At 30.8% G+C, this 21,244-nt stretch overlaps 3 protein-coding genes and 1 long non-coding RNA gene across 5 annotated transcripts; 3 read left to right on the top strand and 1 right to left on the bottom strand.

Moving 5' to 3' along the window:
- The first annotated feature begins 802 nt into the window (after positions 1-802).
- Positions 803-3,205, top strand: LOC105173228 (DUF1499 family protein). The gene is made up of 7 exons (XM_011094908.3): positions 803-1,038; positions 1,195-1,251; positions 1,492-1,617; positions 2,499-2,577; positions 2,658-2,750; positions 2,835-2,948; positions 3,039-3,205. The coding sequence occupies exons 1-7, from the start codon at positions 881-883 to the stop codon at positions 3,090-3,092; spliced, it is 681 nt and encodes a 226-aa protein (XP_011093210.1). The 5' UTR covers positions 803-880; the 3' UTR covers positions 3,093-3,205.
- A 400-nt stretch (positions 3,206-3,605) lies between these two features.
- Positions 3,606-7,455, bottom strand: LOC105173227 (proteasome subunit beta type-1). The gene is made up of 7 exons (XM_011094907.3): positions 7,280-7,455; positions 7,082-7,189; positions 5,792-5,873; positions 5,079-5,208; positions 4,855-4,997; positions 4,678-4,764; positions 3,606-3,907 (listed from the first exon to the last, which is right to left on the bottom strand). Exons 1-7 carry the CDS (start codon positions 7,324-7,326, stop codon positions 3,833-3,835), a joined length of 672 nt encoding a protein of 223 aa, XP_011093209.1. The 5' UTR covers positions 7,327-7,455; the 3' UTR covers positions 3,606-3,832.
- Positions 7,456-13,259: 5,804 nt separating this feature from the next.
- Positions 13,260-15,726, top strand: LOC105173225 (uncharacterized). Its single transcript, XR_848712.3, has 3 exons — positions 13,260-13,515; positions 14,370-14,444; positions 14,656-15,726. It is a non-coding gene; the product is annotated as an uncharacterized LOC105173225 (long non-coding RNA).
- Positions 15,727-15,730: 4 nt separating this feature from the next.
- LOC105173226 (uncharacterized) lies at positions 15,731-16,549 on the top strand. Of its 2 annotated transcripts, none has more exons than XM_088875791.1 (4): positions 15,731-15,822; positions 15,897-15,978; positions 16,064-16,138; positions 16,220-16,549. In XM_088875791.1, the coding sequence occupies exons 1-4, from the start codon at positions 15,791-15,793 to the stop codon at positions 16,376-16,378; spliced, it is 348 nt and encodes a 115-aa protein (XP_088731917.1). In that variant the 5' UTR covers positions 15,731-15,790; the 3' UTR covers positions 16,379-16,549. The 2 variants fall into 2 exon arrangements, with proteins under 2 accessions (XP_088731917.1, XP_088731916.1); XM_088875790.1 differs by having other exon boundaries at positions 16,217-16,549.
- Positions 16,550-21,244: the final 4,695 nt, after the last annotated feature.

The following is a 21,244-nucleotide window of genomic DNA, read 5'->3' as shown; positions in this document are numbered from 1 at the left end:
TTTCTAAGTGTTTTGTTGTGTTTTGTGGAAATAGAAAGAGAAAAACAAAAATAAATAAATGTGTGTTAGAGATAGTATGTATGTTTGGATTTGGTTTTGGAGATAATTTAAAATAAGTATTATATATTTAATATTGTATTTTGGGAGACAAAAATTACTATTCACTGTCAAATCATATCTTTGGAGATAATTTAAAATAAGTATTATATGTTTAATGTTGTATTTTGAGAGACAAAAATTACTATTTATTGTCAAATCATGTCTTTTTTATATATATTTATGTATATATGTATGTATATATATGTATATTTTTATGTTAGAACAGTTAAAAACACCTATATAAGGTCTTTTTGAATGATGGTAAATATTGGGTATGTTTCAAATAAGTTGGAAAATGAAAACAAACATAGTGAAAATGTTGGGAGGTGACGTAAAAAAATACAGTTAGAGGGTAAAGAGCAAAATGACCCAAATGTTGGGAAGTGTCTGCTTTTAACCCAGAATTATAATTATAGTTCAAAATGATATTTTGATCGGTTATCACAAAATTTGAATAAAAAATTAACGAAAAGTAATGGATTTGATTAACTCTTAGATAACTGTTAAAATTAAAAAGATATTAGTAATTTTTTAAATAATAAAAAAGTATTTATAATTATATTAAATCTTAAAGAAATTGATTGTAATTCATCGTAAATTCAATTTAATATTTAGAGCACTACATAAAAATTAAAATGCGCGCGTGTGTGTGTACAAGTGCCCCCTCCCACTCCAATCAGACAGGCACCACTATAAAGCCCCATTTTCAGTTGCTCCAAAGTGGACCTAAACACACACAGACACACACACAGAAAGAGGAAAGCAGAATTGGGTTTGAGAAATGGCTTCAATGGCATCCTCCAGTACCCATTTCTACACTCACAAAACCTACAAAACAAACCCCAAATCTTCCTTAAACCCCCTCTTCAAACTCTCTATCCTATCTCACCACCAAGAGGATGAGCCACCCATTCAAACCACCCACCCCAAGGGCCGCAGGTATGACTCCCCCCCCCCCCCCACCCCCAACACACACACATATATATATATATATGCCATTCACCATTTTGCTTCTTCAATCTATTTCTTGTTCTACAAAAGAAAACCCATTATTATGGTAATGAAGAGTAAAACATTAGTCTTGTTTGTGTGCAGGGAAATAATGTTGAGGTGCAGTGAAGTTGCAGTTCTTGGAGCCATTTTCCACTTTAGGTTGTTTGAGTTTTCAAGTGTTTTCCTTTGAGCGTTTTCGAATGCCCACCTCATTATCCTTATCCCTTTTCCACCACTCTCAATTCTCACTTGTTTCTTTTGGTATTTTGGGAAATGGGACAACTTGGGATAACATTTTCTTGATTTCTGATTCCCAAGTATTGATGACTGATGAATGCTAGTTTGGCTCAATTCCATTGGATTCTTGAACCCATTTTTCTAATTGTAATTGTGATGCAGTGGGACAAAACCAAATTACTTGGGGGTGCAGAAAAATCCGGGTGGATTGGCTTTGTGCCCTGCCACCAACAACTGTGTTTCAACTTCTGAGAATATCAGTGATCTCACACACTATGCTCCCCCCTGGTAAATCTCCTACCTGTAAATTCTAATTCAAATTGGTTCTGATCCAATTAATTATACGATAAATGTAATATTTCTGTCGTCCGATTAGTATACCCTTCAGGGATATGTACTAATAACACACTTATCATGTTGTTGTTGATTTAGTTCGAGTTGGGCCAAATTTGATTTGAGTAAAAAATTTCCCTACTTCTTCTTTCTTTTAGTCTTGAGTCAGAAATTTGTTTTGTGTAATTAAATCCAAAGGGGGTGGGGGTGGGGGTGGGGGTGGGGGATAGATAGTTTGGACGGTGGGACTTCACAGACACTATATATAGTGTGAAATGATTTTCTTTTCCATTAGAGTTGGGCCACTTTTTCCTTTAGATGATAGCTAAAGTCAAAGCTCGCCAATTACTAATCTTACTTTTTGCACTCTTTTTTTTTAAGCCAAAAACACGTGAAAAATGAGGACAAATAAACATTAACTTATATTTTTGGAATAATTACATTGATATCCTTTCTGATTTATATGCTATAGCGTTAATTACACTTAATATCCTTTTAAAAATATAAAATTATATTTTTCCCCAAAGAAGTTTAACCATTAGAGTACACTCTTTTCGAAAATTCTCCATATTCACTTCATTCCCTTCTATTAGAATTTGGACGAAAAATGATACCATCAACAGAAAAATTACATAAATTTTTAATTTTGCACTTTATTTAACATCCTTATATATAATTTTGTATTTATATTTATAAGAGGATGAATATAATATATATACAGAGAGAGTGATGATGATATACATACGAGGATAATGGCAGTATAGTGTTGGTGTCGTCGTCTAATTGGATAATACTATAATACCATGTAAGAACGATCTTGATGTAATGTTTATCAGGAATTACAATCCTGAGGAGGGGCGTGGAAGTAAAAAGCCAGTGAGCAGAGAACAAGCCATGGAAGAGTTACTTCAAGTGGTAAAATCTTCACGCGCACACACATACAGACTTAGCTTCTAAAACTCAAAATGAAGCTGATTTACAACACTGTGGTACAGATCAAATCAACAAAACCAGACAACTTCACACCAAAAATAGCGGAGAAGAGGGACGACTATGTCCGAGTGGAATACGAAAGCCCAATCATGGGGGTAAGCGTAAACACATGAATAGTGGTTGTCGATGTTTCTTACCTTCTTGTCATTGTGTCTGTGTGCATGTGTGTTTGATCTCAGTTTGTGGATGATGTCGAGTTCTGGTTTCCACCGGGCAAGAAACCCATCGTGCAGTACCGATCAGCTTCGCGTTTTGGGAATTTCGACTTTGACATAAATAGGAAGAGGATCAAGGTGAATGGAAATTTTTGGAGTTTTTTGGATGTAATAATACATGGACTTATGTGGTGGTAGTAACAGAGGAATGTTGGTGAATCTGTACAGGCTTTGAGGTTGGCGTTGGAGAAGAAGGGATGGGCATCAGAGAACAGTCTTTGATTCAGCTCAGCATCTGCAATCATCAATAAAGATAGGAAGGAAATTCTGACCCTATATATTAAATGAATATTGAGACAATTCAGATTCATATAATGGGAAATCGTATTCTTGTCTGTTATTTGTTCATTAGATTAAAAGATGAATTACAACAAACTCTTTTAAAATTTACAATAATTACAATTATCCCTTATTGTTTGAAAAATTATATATATCCTCTTAAAATTAACAATCATTTAATAAATACTTCCTCATAATAGTCCATTATAAAAATATTTGTAAAAGGCATTTGTAATTTTTTTAAATAATAAAAAAATATCTATAATTATAGCAACCCATGCAGAGCTTATTGTAATTTACATTTACATTAAGTAGCCAAGGTTGTTAGCTAAAAATTCAATTGAAAACAGGAAAAAAGAAGAATAGTAGCATTTCCCTAAACACTCATCGAAACTATTTTTTCAATTTGGTATAAATTTTCTTTTAGAATGAAAAGAGTAAGAATTAATACCTATGGATTAAAATGTGACCTTCATAACGTAATGGTTTAAAAAATTTCAAGAAATCTGATTATGAATCAGCAATTCTTACATATACCACAGACAAAGATCTAAGCAAAAGCAGATCCGATCAGAGGTAAAAAGAAAAATGTAGCTGATGAGCCCTGAGAACACAAATAATCCAGCAAACTACCCCAAGCAGGCATGCTGGACAGCTGAGGTAGAAGAAACAGGGAACAAGGACTAATCTTTTCGGAGCTCCATATACTCACGACGTAGACCACTGGCATTCAATATGACTATCTCAAGCTTGTCTCCCTGTAAAAAAAAATAAGGGCAGGTACATAAGAATGGAGACAGGTGGGAGTTTAGTATGGTCAGGGCTTACACATCTAAAACTGTTTGTCAGAGAATTGAAGGTTATCATCCTAATTACATAAAAGAATATGAATCCACAATACTGATGCTAGCATGGTCAATCTTTTTACAAGAGATAGTGTGTGGGGTAACTGAGATCTTGCTTCTTTCGTAATGTAATGACATAACTGGAAGTAATTGGTAGGGCAAATGGGTAACAGGTACCGACATGCATCATATCAAAAAATTGGACAAACATGCATGCCAATATGTGAAATTGATCAAAAACATATGTAGTTGCAGGGTATTCATTTGCACCGAGCAGTAGATAGATGCATTATATTTAGTGCCTTTCTGGCATAATTGGACATCCGCAACAATTTGCAGAGATGGGTAGCGCAACTTTTTCCAAGTACACATCACATTCTGACATTGATGAGGAACAACAGTACAAAGTAGCTGGCTCAAACAGGAAAAATGCTCCAAACATGCAAGGGAAAGCTACCCACACACTCGAATCAATTGACAACAAGAGATTGCAGGGGTTCAATAATCAGGTTTTGCCCTTATATTTCAAAGAGAAAATGTTATCAAGCTGGAGCAAGCATCAAATTTGTAAGGAGAGGTTCTCCAATAACTGAACATCAATTGGTAAAAGCATAATGACATTTGGACAGGAATATTTTTTAGTTAAGTCATACCAATTGGAATAGAAGAGAAAACAAACTAACCGTGTATATGTCTCTTTCTGTCGCTGATGCAAAACAAGTTTTCACCAAGTCAATGGCTTCGGACTCTGAAAGTGGAGTAACCGCATCCTGCATGTAATCACTTCTTATCAAAATATTCTGGAAAGAAATATGATGGCACAAATGAATTCTCCAAAAGGAGTGTTGTCTAGACCAAACCTTTGCAGGTAATAAAAGAGGACTTGGAGACTTCAACTGGTTGTCCAAAAAGGGTGTGATAAGAGTAGCACCAGAACCTTGAGAGCTGTATCCCACCCTTTCATAAGATCCAACAGCATCATATGTGAAGACACAGCCCTTTCCTTCAGGTTTTTAGAAAAACAAAGGATCAATGAATTACCAGAAATATTTTTACTAATATGCAACCGAATAACCAGACTTACCTTCATTGTCAAGGCCACCCAAGACATTGAAAGCATAATAGGGGAAGAAACGTTTGTAGTACAGGGTGTTAGATAGCAATTGAGCCATTGCAGGACAGCTCATTTGCTTGTTATGTTGATGCTGATAAATCTAGAAGTCAAACAACGAATTAAATTTATGCATCAGTTTTGAGAAATATAAATACAACAGGTCAGGTTTCATGGATGATACTTTTAAAAGTCTAGTACTAATAGATGGCATCTTTTACAAGAATTTTGTACATGAGATCTTTCACCATTCCGTCTGCAGAATATTACTTGCATCACTCAGCAAGAAGAAAATAACACATAAGAGGAAAAAGAAACAGCAATCAAGTTTCGAAAAATTCAAAGCACCAGAAAGGTTTTTCGAACAAAATGGCTGTATACAGCATCATGTAATAAAATTAAAAATTAAAAAAAGTCCACACTGGGCAGGCCATGCATTTGTCGTCATCTGACCCAAAGAAATAAGTGACCTTGGTATTGATGAATAAAGTGCCAAGTGCCATAAAATAGACCAAATCAGAAGACACATTTATTGATTACGAGAACAAAGTTGCAAGCCCCTACAGCTAGTATAACACATATAGGCAAAAACACCCAGAGTGACAAAGATGGAGAAGTGAGGGATCTGGAGGACAATAACCAAAAAGTTAAGCCATGGCCGCCTATTAATTGTTTCAACAACTCACCAAATGTCTTGCTGCCAAGACTTTTTGCAGAGCTCTCACATCAGCCTGAAAACCTGAAGAGGCCATCACGGATTTGTCCGCTCTACATATTCAAATAAACAACAGCTTGCATTACAATAGAATAAGATTATCCACACTGAATATAAAGGGTATAAATTTTACATCCCTGGCAAGCCACCATGAGTAATTGAGATGTATAGAGGTTGGATTTTAGGAAGTGAACGAAAAAAAGAAAAATAAAAAGGACTTCTCTCTGTGAGGGTAAAAAACGTGCATAACTTTTTTGAGCAAAGAAATCAAAAACAGCAGAACGCATTTAGGATTCATAAGGAAAGAGGTCATGGGTCACAGATATGATTTGAAACAAAAGAACTTAAACTGGCATGGAAACATGTATGAGATGGAATTCCATGTTGAACCCAGCTCCAAACTTCATGCTGCAAATGAAACTTCAATGTTCTACTTCTGTAATAAGCTACTCCACTAGTATCTCATTAACTTCATAAAAGACATAATTGGCATTACTTCAATAAGGTACATAAGTCAGTACCAAAAATGAGCAAGAGATGTGTTCCAAATTGAACCAACGCACATATGATACATGATTGCAGATCTTAAGGTCATATCTCAGGTGGGCTTCTCTATTGTTTTGACAATGTTCATCCTTGCAAACCCATTCAATATTCAAGGGTCCAGCTTCTTACAAGCTCAAGGCCACATTAGATAGACCATTTCGCGTGAGCAAGACAAAAAAATGTCCAAAAGTGATTAAAAAAGAAACTGATTTCTCAATTGCTTGCAGCAATAACAATGGCAAAACCAACAACTAAAAACAAAGCTGAAGAGTTATGTGCTTCGTCCGCATGTTTTGCATTGACATCTTTTAATCCTGGGATCTATCTAACCAACTCCAGGTGACTTAGACATCTAGAAGAAAGATCAATACATAAGATCATGACAACTCCTTGTCGTTTAGAGCTAAGCCCCAAACAGTTGATTAGACAAAAGGACATCAGCTCCTTATCCAATGGGGAAAAGAGTAGATATTTTCTCATAGATTCTCTTAGCACAAGCACATAACTTTTCTTGAGATACTTCCAAAATAGATTTTTAGTTCCATCTCTTCTTCATTAACAGATACGTACTACATATCATACTTGAACAAAATAACCAATAGCGCACTTCCTCCTCAAAATTACTTGGAGGAAAAATTCACCTATCAAAAGACCAAGAGAAAAAGACACTCGAAGAAACAGAAATGAAAAGGGAAGGAAAAGAACAGGTATTTACAGCTGACTAATTTTGGAGTAATCGCGAGTAAGAATACTGTAGCCAGTGGACATCCGAGTGTCGGCCGCAATCACACAGTAATCAGCTCCAGCAATTGCAACACAAGTCCTGCACACAAAAATCACACCACGGACACACACAAACACACATCAGCATCCAAATTAGAACATGAGAAATCAAATTAGGGTTTATACACACCCTCCATTGTTGTCGTAAGGCGACCAATTCGCTTGCTGTTTCGTCATCGTGATCTCGATTCTTAGAAAGAAATAATCAATACGAAAGAGGAAATCTTGGTGATGATTCAGATGAATGAATCCGCTCCTTCGCTTTTCTGCGTTTTTGAGCTCTTGCTGTCTTTTTTCTCAAGAAATTACATTCAACAGCGTCTATACGACGTCGCACACCGCCTTTTTTTTCTTTCTTTATTTTCTAACTATTTTATTTATTTATTGTTTAGATAAATCACAAAAAGCCTCCCTTTTTTTTGAATATACAAAAAGCTCCTAAAGGTTTAATATAATTACAAATACACCATCTCAATTTGAAAAATCGTCAACACCCTCTTAAATTTACCAATCGTCTAACAATTAACTCAACTCGTTAGGTTTTCATCAATTTTATGTGGTAAAATAATCAAAATGTCCTTATGAACTATAATTATAACTTACTTATTTAATTTTTTTTAAATTTTTTCTGGACTATCTGGATAATTTTTTCACAAATTTCCAATTTTTTCTCAAGAGATGAAAGTGTAATTATCCTTTCTCTCTCTCTCTCTCTAAACCACCAATATTGTGGTGGGACGAGCTTTTTGGGATCCTCGTCCATTCTATATTAGAAAATTTGTAAGTAAAATAAATTTATAATGGGGAGTACTAACTCCCTTAAAACTATTTAACAAAAAAGCATAAATAACGAGTATTATTCCCTTATAAAAAAAGAGAAAAGTATTATTTTAGTCCGCTAAGTATGCCTAATTTTAATTTTAGTCCGATAACTATGTCTATTTTTGTTTAGGTCCAGTAACTTACGAAATTGCTTACTTTTAGTCCTTTGCCAGATTTTCGGACAATTTTATCCCTATGAGTGCATATAGACTAAAACTGCCTTTCAAAAGTTGCATAGGGGTAAAATTGTCCGAAAATCTGCCAGAGGACTAAAAGTAAACAATTTCATAAGTTACTGGACCTAAACAAAAATGGACATAGTTATTAGACTAAAATTAAAATTAGGCATACTTAGCGGACTAAAATAATACTTTTTCTTAAAAAAATAGTGTAAATAAATTACTTCTCTTGAGATTTAATATAATTACAAATGCCTTCTCGTTGTTTGAAAAATTATAAATACTACCCTGATTTTAACATTTGTGCTATATATATATTAATTATACATATAAATTAACTTAAAACCTAAAAAATTGAGCAAAATAAATCGAAGCTTTAAATGAATAAATACTTCTATTCAATATGATAAGTGTTTAACTTCAAAATAATAAATAGAAATTATTATTTTTTATATGTTGCACTAACTAATTTCTCATTTACGTTTCAATTATATGTAAAAGAACAATTTAAAAAATAATTATACAAAATAAGATTCATGTTTGGATTGGAAACAATTTGACTAAATTAATTATTTTGAAAAAATATGAATAGAATTAAATCAAGAAGTTTAATTTATAAAATGAGCTTTTTTATTTTTTATTACATACAATAAATAATTTTTCACTCTTTAAAAATATTATAAATAAAAGTAAAACATATTAATTAATACATTTATATGCAAAACAACACAGGAAGTTCAAGATTTGTATAATACAACGATTTTAACTAAAATAGCTAAATAATTATAAAAAAAACTAAAATAGTTAAATTGAAGTTTTTTATTATTATTATTATTATTGTTACGATTTATTGCATTATTTAACACATTAAAATTGCTAGGAAGTAGAGCATATACATCTAGAAAAATATATTTATTTATGTATTTCATTTTCAGTATTCAATGAAAAATATGTGTTTTCAAATTTGTATAGATTTTCGTATGAAAATCAGAATATATTTCGGGGAAAAGTATTATTTTAGTCCACTAAGTATACCTAATTTTAATTTTAGTCCGATAACTATGTTCATTTTTGTTTAGGTCCAGTGACTTGCGAAATTGCTTACTTTTAATCATCTGACAGATTTTCGGACAATTTTACCCCTATGAGTGCATATGGACTAAAACTGCCTTTCAAAAGTTGCGCAGGGGTAAAATTGTCCGAAAATCTGCCAGATGACTAAAAGTAAGCAATTTCGTAAGTTACTGGACCTAAACAAAAATGGACATAGTTATCGGATTTAAATTAAAATTAGGCAGACTTACGGACTAAAATAATACTTTTTCCTATATTTCGAGTAGTTAAATATATTGTGTTTTGATTGTGGTGTCAAATCGATGCATTTCTAACAAGCTGGTTAAGCCCTCGGACGGAAATTTAAATTGAAGATAATATATTTATTCATTTTTTGACATTTGAATATATAATTTGTATTATTAAATTACTCTCGATATGTATTTAAAAAAATATATTTATAGCACGAGATAGACGCTAATATCATAATTGTTACACGGCATGCACGTGATATTTAGAATTTGAGGATTTTTAAATTTCTGGACCAAATTAAGATTTTTTGGATTAAAATTATCATTTTTCAATATTATTAGTCATTTATTGTAAATCTTAAATTGATCTAGACTGAAACTATCAAAATCCACATGTTAGTGGACCAAAATAGCACGACTTTTTTTGTTCACTAACATAGGAGTGGTTACAGTTTCAATCTAGGTCAAATATATATTCTTGATCCGTACTAAATGATTGTAATTTACAAAAAAAAATCACAATTTTGGTCCGAAAGACCTTAATTTAATCGAAATTCAACACATGACCTGCACGAGACACCTAGGAATTGAGAATTTTATTTTTTTTTAAAAAATTAGAATTTTTTGTGTTAAAATTACTATTTTTTAGACATTACAGTCATTTATTGCAAATCTCGAATTGGACCCGTCAATCACCGCCCTATGTATGTTAGTGGATCGGAATTGTATTGTTCACTGTTTATTTATTCACAATATATACATTTCTCTAATAAATTAACTTTTTTTTAGTAATTTTCTACTCATGAATACTTCAATATTAATTTATTTTTCTTTAATTTTTTAATTTAATTAAAAAATTTATATTATATACATGCATCGAGAATGCTTTAATTGCTATAAAAATTAATGCTCTTATATGTGGTTAAAGTGTGGAATTTACAACCATTTGCCCATGAGTGGATTATATATATAGAGAGAGAGAGAAATATTATTTTAATCCGCTAAGTATGCCTAATTTTAATTTTAGTCCGATAACTATGTCCATTTTTGTTTAGATCCAGTAACTTATGAAATTACTTACTTTTAGTCCTCTAATAGATTTTAGGACAATTTTACCCCTATGAGTGCATATGGACTAAAACTGCATTTCAAAAGTTGCATAGGGGTAAAATTGTCCTAAAATCTGCCAGAGGACTAAAAGTAAGCAATTTCGTAAGTTACTGGACCTAAACAAAAATGGACATAGTTATCGTATTAAAATTAAAATTAGGCATATTTAACAAACTAAATTAATACCTTTTCATATATATATATCTTTTTTCCTTTCCAAAAATTTCAAGGGATGAATTTTGGACAACCTAGAATTAGTCCAAAATAAAGCTAAACCCAATCCTCTATATATACATACATACCAATTATCAATCAAATTTAACAAACTTTTGTTATATTCATAAAATACTACTAATTAAATATTATATGGCATTTATAGTAATTTATTCCATTGAATTTATATTAAGCATATCTCATTCTCTGAAGAAAATAATATTAGTGACAAAATATCAAATGATAGATTTAAATTATCATTGCAAATATTATATTAAATAATAATAATTTTGATCTTGTCATAACATAATTATTAGTGACGAAAATCATACATAAAGCTGTTACTATGGATAATTAGTGACGCATCTATAGTGACAACCTAAATATAATGACAACAAATAATTAATGTCACTAAGTCAGCCCTATAATGTATCACGCATTCCTTTTAGCAACAACTTTGTGCACAACTTTTTGTCGCTAATTTTTGTTAACGATAAATTTCATTATTATAAATTTTCAACTCGAGAAGATGATGGTCGACATGATGGGCATGATGAAGTCGATGCAGGCCAACGCCTCGACTGTTGGCCCGTCACAGCCCAACGCTTCGAGTAATAACCCATCACAGCCTCTGGAAGACCGTCGTGCCCCAGATGATGACAACATGGACCATACCAATGAGGGGGCCAAGGTAAATATTAGGTTTTCTTTCTCTTTATATTTGTAAACATACAGTTGTTATATTAATATAATAATTTTTTCATAAATATTCATAATGTAATGTTAATTGCATTCTATTATTCAATAGTTAATTAATTAATTAAATTAATTAATTTTACTAATTAATTATAATTATCAAATGATTATTTCAAAATTAAAATAAATATTTTTTTATAAATATATATATATATATTACGGATGGACTTTTGAACGATCTGTGACTGTGTTTAAACAAAACAATACCGTTCTAAATATAATGATTAAATATCATCTAAATCATACGTTTAATTCGAAACACCGTCTACTAGAATGAAAGGACTCCCATACCATGCCATTTCAAAAGTCGGTCCATCAGTATCCAGTTAGTATAATTTTTCGTTCCATCAATATTCATTTTTCTTTCTAAATACGATGAACTGGTTAAGCATGTATCATATATATATATATATATATATGCATATGAATCATTGGGTATATTATATTTATTGTGTATCTATTTTATTAACTTATTACTTTAATTGAAATTCCTTATTTATTAACTACCATTCTATATATTTTGATTAAAAATATCTTTTTTTTAGTTCGAACTGTCTTTTTTTTTTTGTGATGATTTAACTGCAAAAGTACTAAAAATATTGAGAACTATATAATTACTGATGGGACGAGGGGTAATTTTATTCGACCAATCAATTTAAAGGAGGTATATGTTACATTTGTTAGTTTAGAAAGTAAGTGTCACCTTTAACATAGTTCAGGGGAAAAAGTTTGTTTAACCCTCGATATTTTTGTCAGTAAATATATATAATTTTTTCTTTTTTTGAAGTATAATATTAGTAAAATTGAGATAAAATATTAATGCAATTTTTTTTTTTACTGTGTATAACTTATCTTCAAATGGTACAACTATAAAGAGTCCAATCAATTTTTTTTTTTTTCTAAAATATATAGTCATTATTTAAAATTATGACTTTATGGGTAATATTTTATTTGTAGGAGCATTGACTTACCTAAATATAAAATTAGAATTAAAAGATCAAACAAATAGGAAGCAAGAAAAATAAAAACAAAAAGTACATAAATTATATAGTTTCATAAAAATGAATCAGTCCGTACATTTGAATCGATTTCAATTGATTCCTCGTTACTGCTCAATGGAGCAGTAATAGATAGAGATGACAGGATTTAAATCTGTGACATTTTGTACCCAAAACAAACGTGCTACCATGCTGCGCCACATCCCTTCAATTGTTCTATAGTGTCATTGTAGAGAATTTATGTCTTGCTTTTTACATCCATATTTCCTCCATTGGAAAACATACACTATGTTTGGTTTCGTTTTTAATTTGTTTTGATGTATTTTGTGGAGATAGAAAGAAAAAAATAAAGATTATGTATGTGTTAGAGTTAGTGTGTATGTCTGAATTTGTTTTTGGAGATAATATAAAATAAGTATGATATGTTTGATGTTGTTTAGTAGGAGATAAAAACTACTTTTTATTATCAAATCATGCCTCTTTTATATATATTTATATATATCTATGAGTATGTGTATAATTTTGGGTTAAAAGCAAAATACCCCCCCTGTGTTATTGATAAAGAGCAAATTACCCCCCTCTGTTAAAAAAAAAAAAAGCAAAATACCTCCCAGACAATTAAATATTGTAGCACACTACCTCCGTACATGAATTAAACGTTGGTGAGAAGGGTTTCTCCCCTCCTTATATTTGAAAATGCTGACTGTTAGTCAAACTTAGGATTTTCATCTGTTGATTTTGTTTCTGGCGAGAGAAAAAAAGAGACGACAGAGGCGACTAAGAGAACACGAAATCCACTTAAATCCACCACCGCCGCCGGTGAAATCCTCTCAAACGCTGTTGGTCGCTGCTGCAATACCGTTTTTTGCTATTTTTGGGCTCTAATTTTCGCTATTTGGAGCTCTGATTTCCGCCGGCGAACTGTTTTCCTTTCCCTTTATCCCCCGCCAAACGCCGTTGCTCGCAACTGCGACACCAAACAAGGTTAGTCTCGATCTATATAGCTTCATATTTCGAGATCTTATTTTCGATTTTCGCTTCTTCTGCTCTTAATCCATTATTTTGCTTTTAACCCATTAAATAATTATTTTGCTTTTAACCCATTAAATGCTTCATATGAATTCACCCCCAAGATTTGATCTGTTTAAGAATTCTGATTTTCAGTGGATCCGGCCAATTTTCATAAGAATACCACCAAGATTTTTTAAACACTAATTGATGAAGGAGTATAGAATCCTCAAAGCATCTGTTTTGTTAGTAGTTCTAAATGGATAAGAACTTATAGATATTCCTACTTATCTATATTGTTAGTAGTTTGAGATAAAATGTGTTTCAGGTTGGTTTATTGAATGGGGGATGTAGAACTCCTAGATTTGGCAAACTACCCGTTCCTCACTTCATCTTTCTTACAATTTTCTGTGGCTAATCCATATGAATCAAGATTCTTATACAAATTTGATACCGTTACCAAACAAAACATCTTCTTTTTTGTCTGCTGTTCAAGATTTAATACAACAAATTTACCAAAAAAAATTTCGTGTGTAGTGACTGATCGAATGATGCAAGTGGTCCAATCTACATTATATCAATTGATTTTTACTTAGTATACTTTGTTATTCATCATACACAGCATTACGGTGTTCCTAAGAGTTCATTAGAGAGAATATGAATAGATTATGGAGTTTGAGCCAAAGCATGTTGAGATGTGGTCTAACCATGCTGACATCATTAATGGTTTATTGCAATTAATTAATGAGCTTGTTATTTCAGACTGTACCATTTGAATCTCAGAAATTGGATCAAAATCTAATTATATTGACATCTGAATTTATATCCAGTCAATAGGTCAGTAGTATAGGAGGCTTTTTGTGAGGGGAAAAACTGACAAAGCATCTGATTTGGAAGCAGTTAAGGTAGGCCTTTCTATCTATACTGTTTTTATTCTTATGTTCATGAAAAGCACCCTGTGTCAGGGTTTTGCTTCTTACTGAAGCATTATTGATTGCTTTTTTTAGTTGGAAAGTTACTGTGCTTTTATTGTTATGTGTATTTGTACCCCCTGTGTTATGGTTTTGCTTCTTGCTGAAGCATTATTTTTGTATGGTTTATTTTATTTATGTGCAGATGTTTCAAACACATGATATAAATTTTGATGGGGTGAAAAATTTGTAAAACATCCTAAACTTAGTTATATAGGAGGGCATAAGAAAGTATTTGAGAAATCGGATTTGGATTATTTGGGTTTATATGAATTAGGAGAAATGTATGAATAGTGTGGGGGGGTGGGGAAGTCAGTGCTTAAATTTTATTATAAAGATCCCACTCTACCATTAGAATGGGGCATAAGACAAATTAAAGAAGAATGCCAAATGCTGAACCTAGATTTTGTTTGAGACACATGTATGAAAATTTCAAAGTGAAATTTAAATCTGTTGAACTGAAAGAATACTTTCGGAAGGCAGCCTCAACTGCAAACAGAAGGGAATTTGAGGGTTTTATGAAAAAAATTGAAAAACTTGATCCAAAAATAAAAGTTGATGTGGAAACAGTTTCTGAATGGCTAAGAAAGATAAATCCACAACATTGGGGAAGATCACATTTTCCAGTTCATAGCAAATATGATATTTTGGTGAATAACTTATGTGAAAGCTTTAATAATTATATACTTGAGGCAAGGGCCAAATCAATTATATGTATGTTTGAGTGGACTAGAACAAAATTGATGTCTAGGTTGCAACTGAAAAGAGGGGGAATGGAGAAGCATGGAGGATCAATTTGCCCTAACATCCTAAAGAAGATAAACAAGCAACAACATGCTGCAAGAAATTGTTTCATTAGGTGGTATGGTGGGGGAGAATATGAAATTGACCACTTCTTGAACAAGTATGTGGTTGACTTAGAGAAGAAACATGCAGTTGTGGCATGTTTCAATTGACAGGATACCCATGTTGTCATACTTGTTCAGCAATTGTTTCAGAAAGGGCTAGAGTAGATATTTATGTGGATGATTTTTATAAGCAGACAGTTTACCTCAAAGTGTATAATGACATGATACATGTTGTCCCTGGGTCACAAGATTATATAAAAACCAGTTTTCAGCCCTTTAAACCTCCTAAGATTAAAAAGAAAAGGGGTAGACCTAAGAAACTGAGGAGAAAGGGCCCTAATGAGCTGCAGTCAAATACATCAACATGAAAAGGATTGACGCATACTTGCAGTAAATGCCTTCAAATAGGCCACAATAAGGACAGCTGCAAGAATGAAATACATCCAGAGTCGAAGTTTTTCAAGGTTTGTGTCAGTTTTTTAATATGTTATATAATAATTTTTAATCTGTTATTTTAACAAAATTAATTTTTTTGCAGGCAAATGCTGCTGTTTCAGAAGAAATCCCACATGGATCTCAAACCCCCCCCCCCTTTAAGCCAGGAGCAACCAAGTAAAAAGGTAACATCAAACATGTTCAATGAATTATGCTCTTTCTGTTTTATCCCTTCATCTTTTTAAACTCATTTCTGATCACAATTTGCAGGCTACATCAAAAGGCAAGAGAAAGAGCAGCAATGTAGTACAACCACATGCACTTGCACCAGACTTTGCAACCCAGGTATGTTCTTCTTTATTAAAATACTTTTAAACCAACCTAGCTGCAGCAAATATTTTCTAAATCCAAAATTTAATGCAGCAGCAGGTAGGCTATCAAGGCCCTAGAAATGCATCCTTGTTGGGGAATGATATTCCAACAGCTTCTTCAATACCTGCAACTAGGAGATACAACAAGAGGCCAACTATTTCAAAAGTTTTGGACAAGATGAAAGAGAGACAAAAGAGAAGACAACAAGAGTAATTTAGACTGCATTTTCATCTTGTAAATGACCTTTTTTTGGGTAAATGGCCTGTTCCTTTTGTAAATTTGAAAAAAATTGTCTATAATATGGCACTCAGTTCCTTTTGTAATGTGGCAGTAAAAAAAAATATCAAGTTTCAATCCTTTCTAATGGAATTCAATTTTATATTTTGTCAATTTTGCTTAGTGTTGGTGTTTATTTTCTCTGTACATTTTCAACTTCTATTTCTGAAATTTAAGCATCAGGAATCCAGTCACAAAAACGCCAAAAAAGTTAAAATACAGAATGAGGTAGATGACCTTGACATTTTCTCTGTTTTTAGAGGAAAAAAAGGTTAGAAACAACTGGAAGAAGGAGAAATTGCAATAACATATGACCAAGTTGCTGCACTTTTATTTGGAAAAAAATGCAGGGGGGGGGGGTAATTTGCTCGTTACACTAACACAGGGGGTATTTTGCACTTAATATCTTTCATTTGATGAAAGAGGGGCAAAATTATCAAAAACAACATAAATATGGCCCCCCAGTCACAACATTGGCACGTGCGCCACACCTTCCACTTGCAAGGGTCCAATTGCTCCAATAAAATTTTCACAGGGAGGTAATTTGGTATTTTTTATATCACAGGGGGTATCATGCACATTGCCCATATCACCGGGGGGGTTCTCTGCATTTTTCCCGTATAAATTTTTTAGTTGTAGGGCCTATAATTAGTGTAGACTTATTTTGACAAAAACAAATGAGGCACAGTTTCAAAACATCTCAAAACACCACCAAAACTTCCAAAATAAATCAAGACAAACATTATCCATGTTTTGACCCCTCTCGAAAATGAAACAAAATTGAAACCAAATATTATGGTAATTTTTCTGGCCATTTTGTCTTTTTGATCTCATATAACATATAATATAATAATAATAAAAAAAGATTTATTATATATACGAAATACAGATTCCATCATAAAACAAAAATGAGTATAATAATTGAGTGGTATGATGACGACTTTGATCATAGATCATCATTGTGGCGTAGTTGTAGAATCATGGCAAAATATCTTGGGACCATGTTCAGTAGCTTGATTGCTCACACAATTGTTTATACATGCATAATGTATGTGTCTTTATTATTTACTTTTTGATCAAAATTTAAATATAGGATTAAATGTGTTTTTTTTTTTTTTAAATTTGGAACTATTTTAAAAAATTTATAAAATATAAGACTAAATGTGTCAAATACTTCAATATTAGGACTATTTTCAATATTCTGTAAATTAGAGGATTAAAAATGTTAACCCCGTCTCCTATGAGAGATTAAGAGTGTAGTTTCACCAAAATATTATTTTTGAATTATAACAATTAGATGAACTAGTCATTTTTTTTTTTATTTTTTGCTTTCCTATATATACGTGCAGAGGTTAACACTATTGTTACTTCTATTTCTTGAAGCACCAGATAAAGTACTTGAACAAGATATTTCTAACCTTGCTCTTTATGTAGGGGTGGCGATGAGTCGAGGCGACTCGCGAAGCACCAGATAAAGTACTTGAGTAAGATATTTTTAACCTTGCCCTTTGCCAGCTCAGTTTTAAGTTCGAGCTTGAGCTCAATTGTCTCTGTTCACCAGCTCGCGAGCTTTTTCTATTTTTATTTTTTTATGTATTTTTATTTATAAAATTTTTATGTATTTAATTTTATATTCAACACTTTATCAATTTTATACTCAAAATTGACCATATATTATAATTATTAATTAATATCGTATATTTTATTTTGAATAATAATAAATTATGGTATTTTGATTTATACATTTAATCTTTATACAAAAATAAATTTAGTCAACAACTTAGTAACTATAATATTTTTTGTAATTAAAACTATTATTTAATATTACACATATAAACTTTATGTTATAGTTTAATATATATTTGTATCGTGTTATACTTTTTTAAAATTGACAAGTAATTCACTTATGATTTTTTTTTATCTATTGTTGAGTTTTATATTTATATCAACATACATACTATGCATTATGCCATTCTATTTTATTACTTATAAATTTATGTCGTCATTTAGTGATTCCTATGAATTAATTTAAAAATAATGATAACAATAATAATAATAATGATGATGCTTGAATAATTTTAATTATTTTAATTATTAGTTTTATTTTATATATATATATAATGAGATCAAAAAGTTTAATAAACAATTACGATATCTTAAAATTCGAGCACCTGATTCATATCAAATTTAAATATATAAGACTATCCATTAGATCATAACAGACGGTATGATTTAAAATAACATGGCCTGATTCAACGATACACAGTTTTGAATGATTACTCTAATGTTTCGAGTGCGATATCTCGGCGTATATCTAATAATTCTAAACCTTTACCAGATGTATTTTTCTGTAAATTTGATCATATGTAACGATTGGATCTGAATTTTAAAAAAAATCAGCTCGAGCTCGTCAACTCAAATTTGAGCTCGTCTCAGCTGCAGCTAAATCGAGCTCGAGCTCATCATATAGGAATTGAGCTCGAGCACGAGCCACACAACTAAACATCGAGCTCGAGGTCGAGCTCATCAAAGAAGGTCGAGCTCGACTCGAACTCAATTTATTTACACCCTACCTTTATATAAGAATTAGAAGAAACATGAAAGATGATTAATTTTTTTACTCATTAACGTCAATTACTTTCTATCCAACGGCTAAAATTCGTTAGTTATTTATTATAGATGTGTAAAATTAATTGTTTATAAATAACTAGTTCTAAATATATTATTAATTTTGAGAAAAAATATATTATAAATTTTGATATACATCTAAATTTATATTACTAATAGCATTTGTAATTTAAAAATTATTAATATTTTTTTATATTTGATAAAATTATATAATTTTTAAATAAAAATTTGAAATTTGAAATTTTGTTATTATTGTATTTTTTTTCCTTAAAACTAATTACTATAAAAAAATTGAGCGAGACGAATGGAAAAAATTTTATAATTATAAAAAAATTATTCACTTAGTTCGTATAAAAATTTCATAAAATTATAATTAATAGTTCTAAGGGGACTTTTGTCAGTTCATCATAAAAAAATAGATGAAAACCTAACATAGACTAATAAATTTGATTGGTTGTCATACGACTGTTAGAATTAAAAAATAATATTAATAATTTTTTAAAAATAAAAAAATATTTATAATTATATTGAAAAAGTGATTATAATTTACCCTTACGGTAAAATATTTGGGACTTGATCTTCTACTTTTGGCTCTCTAAAAAGCAAATACCGAAAAGCGCTTCAACGACTTCCGAAATTCTCATGAATACTTCCAAGTTCATATGCACATGCTCTCTATTTTTGTCTACTTTTTTACCAAACACGCGCGCGTACACACATACACTCCCCACTGAGAAATAATTCAATATGTTTGTTTTCATTTTTAAATTATCTTTGGGACGAGTTAAAATATATTCAATATTTGCCATCATTTAAAAACACCTTATCTAGATATTTTTAACTGTTTTAGCATAAATACATATATATAGATATGCATATATATACATAAATATATATATATATATATAAAATATGATTTGACAATAAATACTAATTTTTGTCTTCCAAATTATAATATTAAACATACAATACTTATTTTAAATTATCTCCAGAGACAAATTCAAACATACATACTATCTCTAACACACACTTATTTATCTTTATTTTTCTCTCTCTATCTCCACAAAATACAACAAAACACTCAGAAAATGAATGCAAACACTATAATTGTGCTTTAATTCTAATAAGATTGCAATTTTAACTCATTTTTTATTTTATTTTTTCTCTATCATCTATATTATATATAAATAAAAAAAAAACTCTATTTTCACCGTGATACTAATTCTTTAGATTACCAACAATGCCCTTATATTTTTTCAACTACCCCTACTCAAATTCTTCTTTTACTCTGTATATTCTATATTAATACGAATATTTCAATCACAAACAGCAATTTGTAAAACAATGCCGCCAATTTTTTTTTATTAATATCATTAAATTAGTTTATTTTTAAATATGACGTATTGGTTTATTTACTTTATTCTTATTTATAATATATTTTAGAATATAAATAATGATCTATTATATACACACAGAAACGACGTGTCATAACGGCTAACAAAATATTAGAGTATGCACGTTTATTAAGCTTGCCCTGTTAACTATGTATAATATTTACTACAAAAGACATAGATTTTTCCCTACTGTATAAGTCATTATGACAAATCAATACATTCTACTACAGTTAAATAAAATCAGTACAAAAGATTTAAATTTTAACTGCGGTTAATCAATATTTGTCATGATTTTACCTGTAACCAAACTATTCATCATAGTTTCAATTATAACTAATGTTCTGACCTTATTTATAAAAATAATAGATAATAGTCATTGTGCAGTCGATGCTAATTAGCATTTGTAATAATTATTTTAATATCGTAATTAATCATAATAAAAGCATCTTTTTATCCATATTATTATAAAAACGAAGTGAATTTTTAAATTTAAAATGGTTGATACCACTACACTATTTATTATAGTGCTATAAATGCCATTCAATTGATAAAATCTATACAACTTTTCATCTCTTGTTGAATTAACTATTCAATCACGTTTCTATAGATAATTAATTACGTACACTAACAAATCGATTTTTCTCTATTTTTTGTTTACGCGTTTGTGAATTAAAATAGAAATAACACATTAATAATTTGTGCTGCACGTACATATATTTATCTATCTATATTAATATAATATAAAAAAAGATAGTTTTTTCATTCACACCGACGATTTATG

This window comes from Sesamum indicum, linkage group LG11 (genome assembly GCF_026168435.1).
Source record: "Sesamum indicum cultivar Baizhima isolate 11 linkage group LG11, ASM2616843v1, whole genome shotgun sequence".
In the NCBI taxonomy this organism is placed as follows: Eukaryota; Viridiplantae; Streptophyta; class Magnoliopsida; order Lamiales; family Pedaliaceae; genus Sesamum; species Sesamum indicum.
This window is presented reverse-complemented; position numbering and strand designations above follow the sequence as displayed.

What these genes read in the sequence shown, in the direction of transcription:
- LOC105173228 (XM_011094908.3), top strand. Translation starts at nt 881, where the DNA reads ATGGCTTCAATGGCATCCTCCAGTACCCATTTCTACACTCACAAAACC. An exon ending in ACGAAAGCCCAATCATGGGG is followed by an intron (nt 2,751 to 2,834) that starts GTAAGCGTAAAC and finishes GTTTGATCTCAG; the next exon opens with TTTGTGGATGATGTCGAGTT. An exon ending in TAAATAGGAAGAGGATCAAG is followed by an intron (nt 2,949 to 3,038) that starts GTGAATGGAAAT and finishes GAATCTGTACAG; the next exon opens with GCTTTGAGGTTGGCGTTGGA.
- LOC105173226 (XM_088875790.1), top strand. Translation starts at nt 15,791, where the DNA reads ATGAAATACATCCAGAGTCGAAGTTTTTCAAG. An exon ending in CAGAGTCGAAGTTTTTCAAG is followed by an intron (nt 15,823 to 15,896) that starts GTTTGTGTCAGT and finishes ATTTTTTTGCAG; the next exon opens with GCAAATGCTGCTGTTTCAGA. An exon ending in AGGAGCAACCAAGTAAAAAG is followed by an intron (nt 15,979 to 16,063) that starts GTAACATCAAAC and finishes CACAATTTGCAG; the next exon opens with GCTACATCAAAAGGCAAGAG.
- LOC105173227 (XM_011094907.3), bottom strand. Translation starts at nt 7,326, where the DNA reads ATGACGAAACAGCAAGCGAATTGGTCGCCTTACGACAACAATGGAGG. An exon ending in GGGTGGCCTTGACAATGAAG is followed by an intron (nt 4,998 to 5,078) that starts GTAAGTCTGGTT and finishes AAAAACCTGAAG; the next exon opens with GAAAGGGCTGTGTCTTCACA. An exon ending in CAGAAAGAGACATATACACG is followed by an intron (nt 3,908 to 4,677) that starts GTTAGTTTGTTT and finishes TTTTTTTTACAG; the next exon opens with GGAGACAAGCTTGAGATAGT.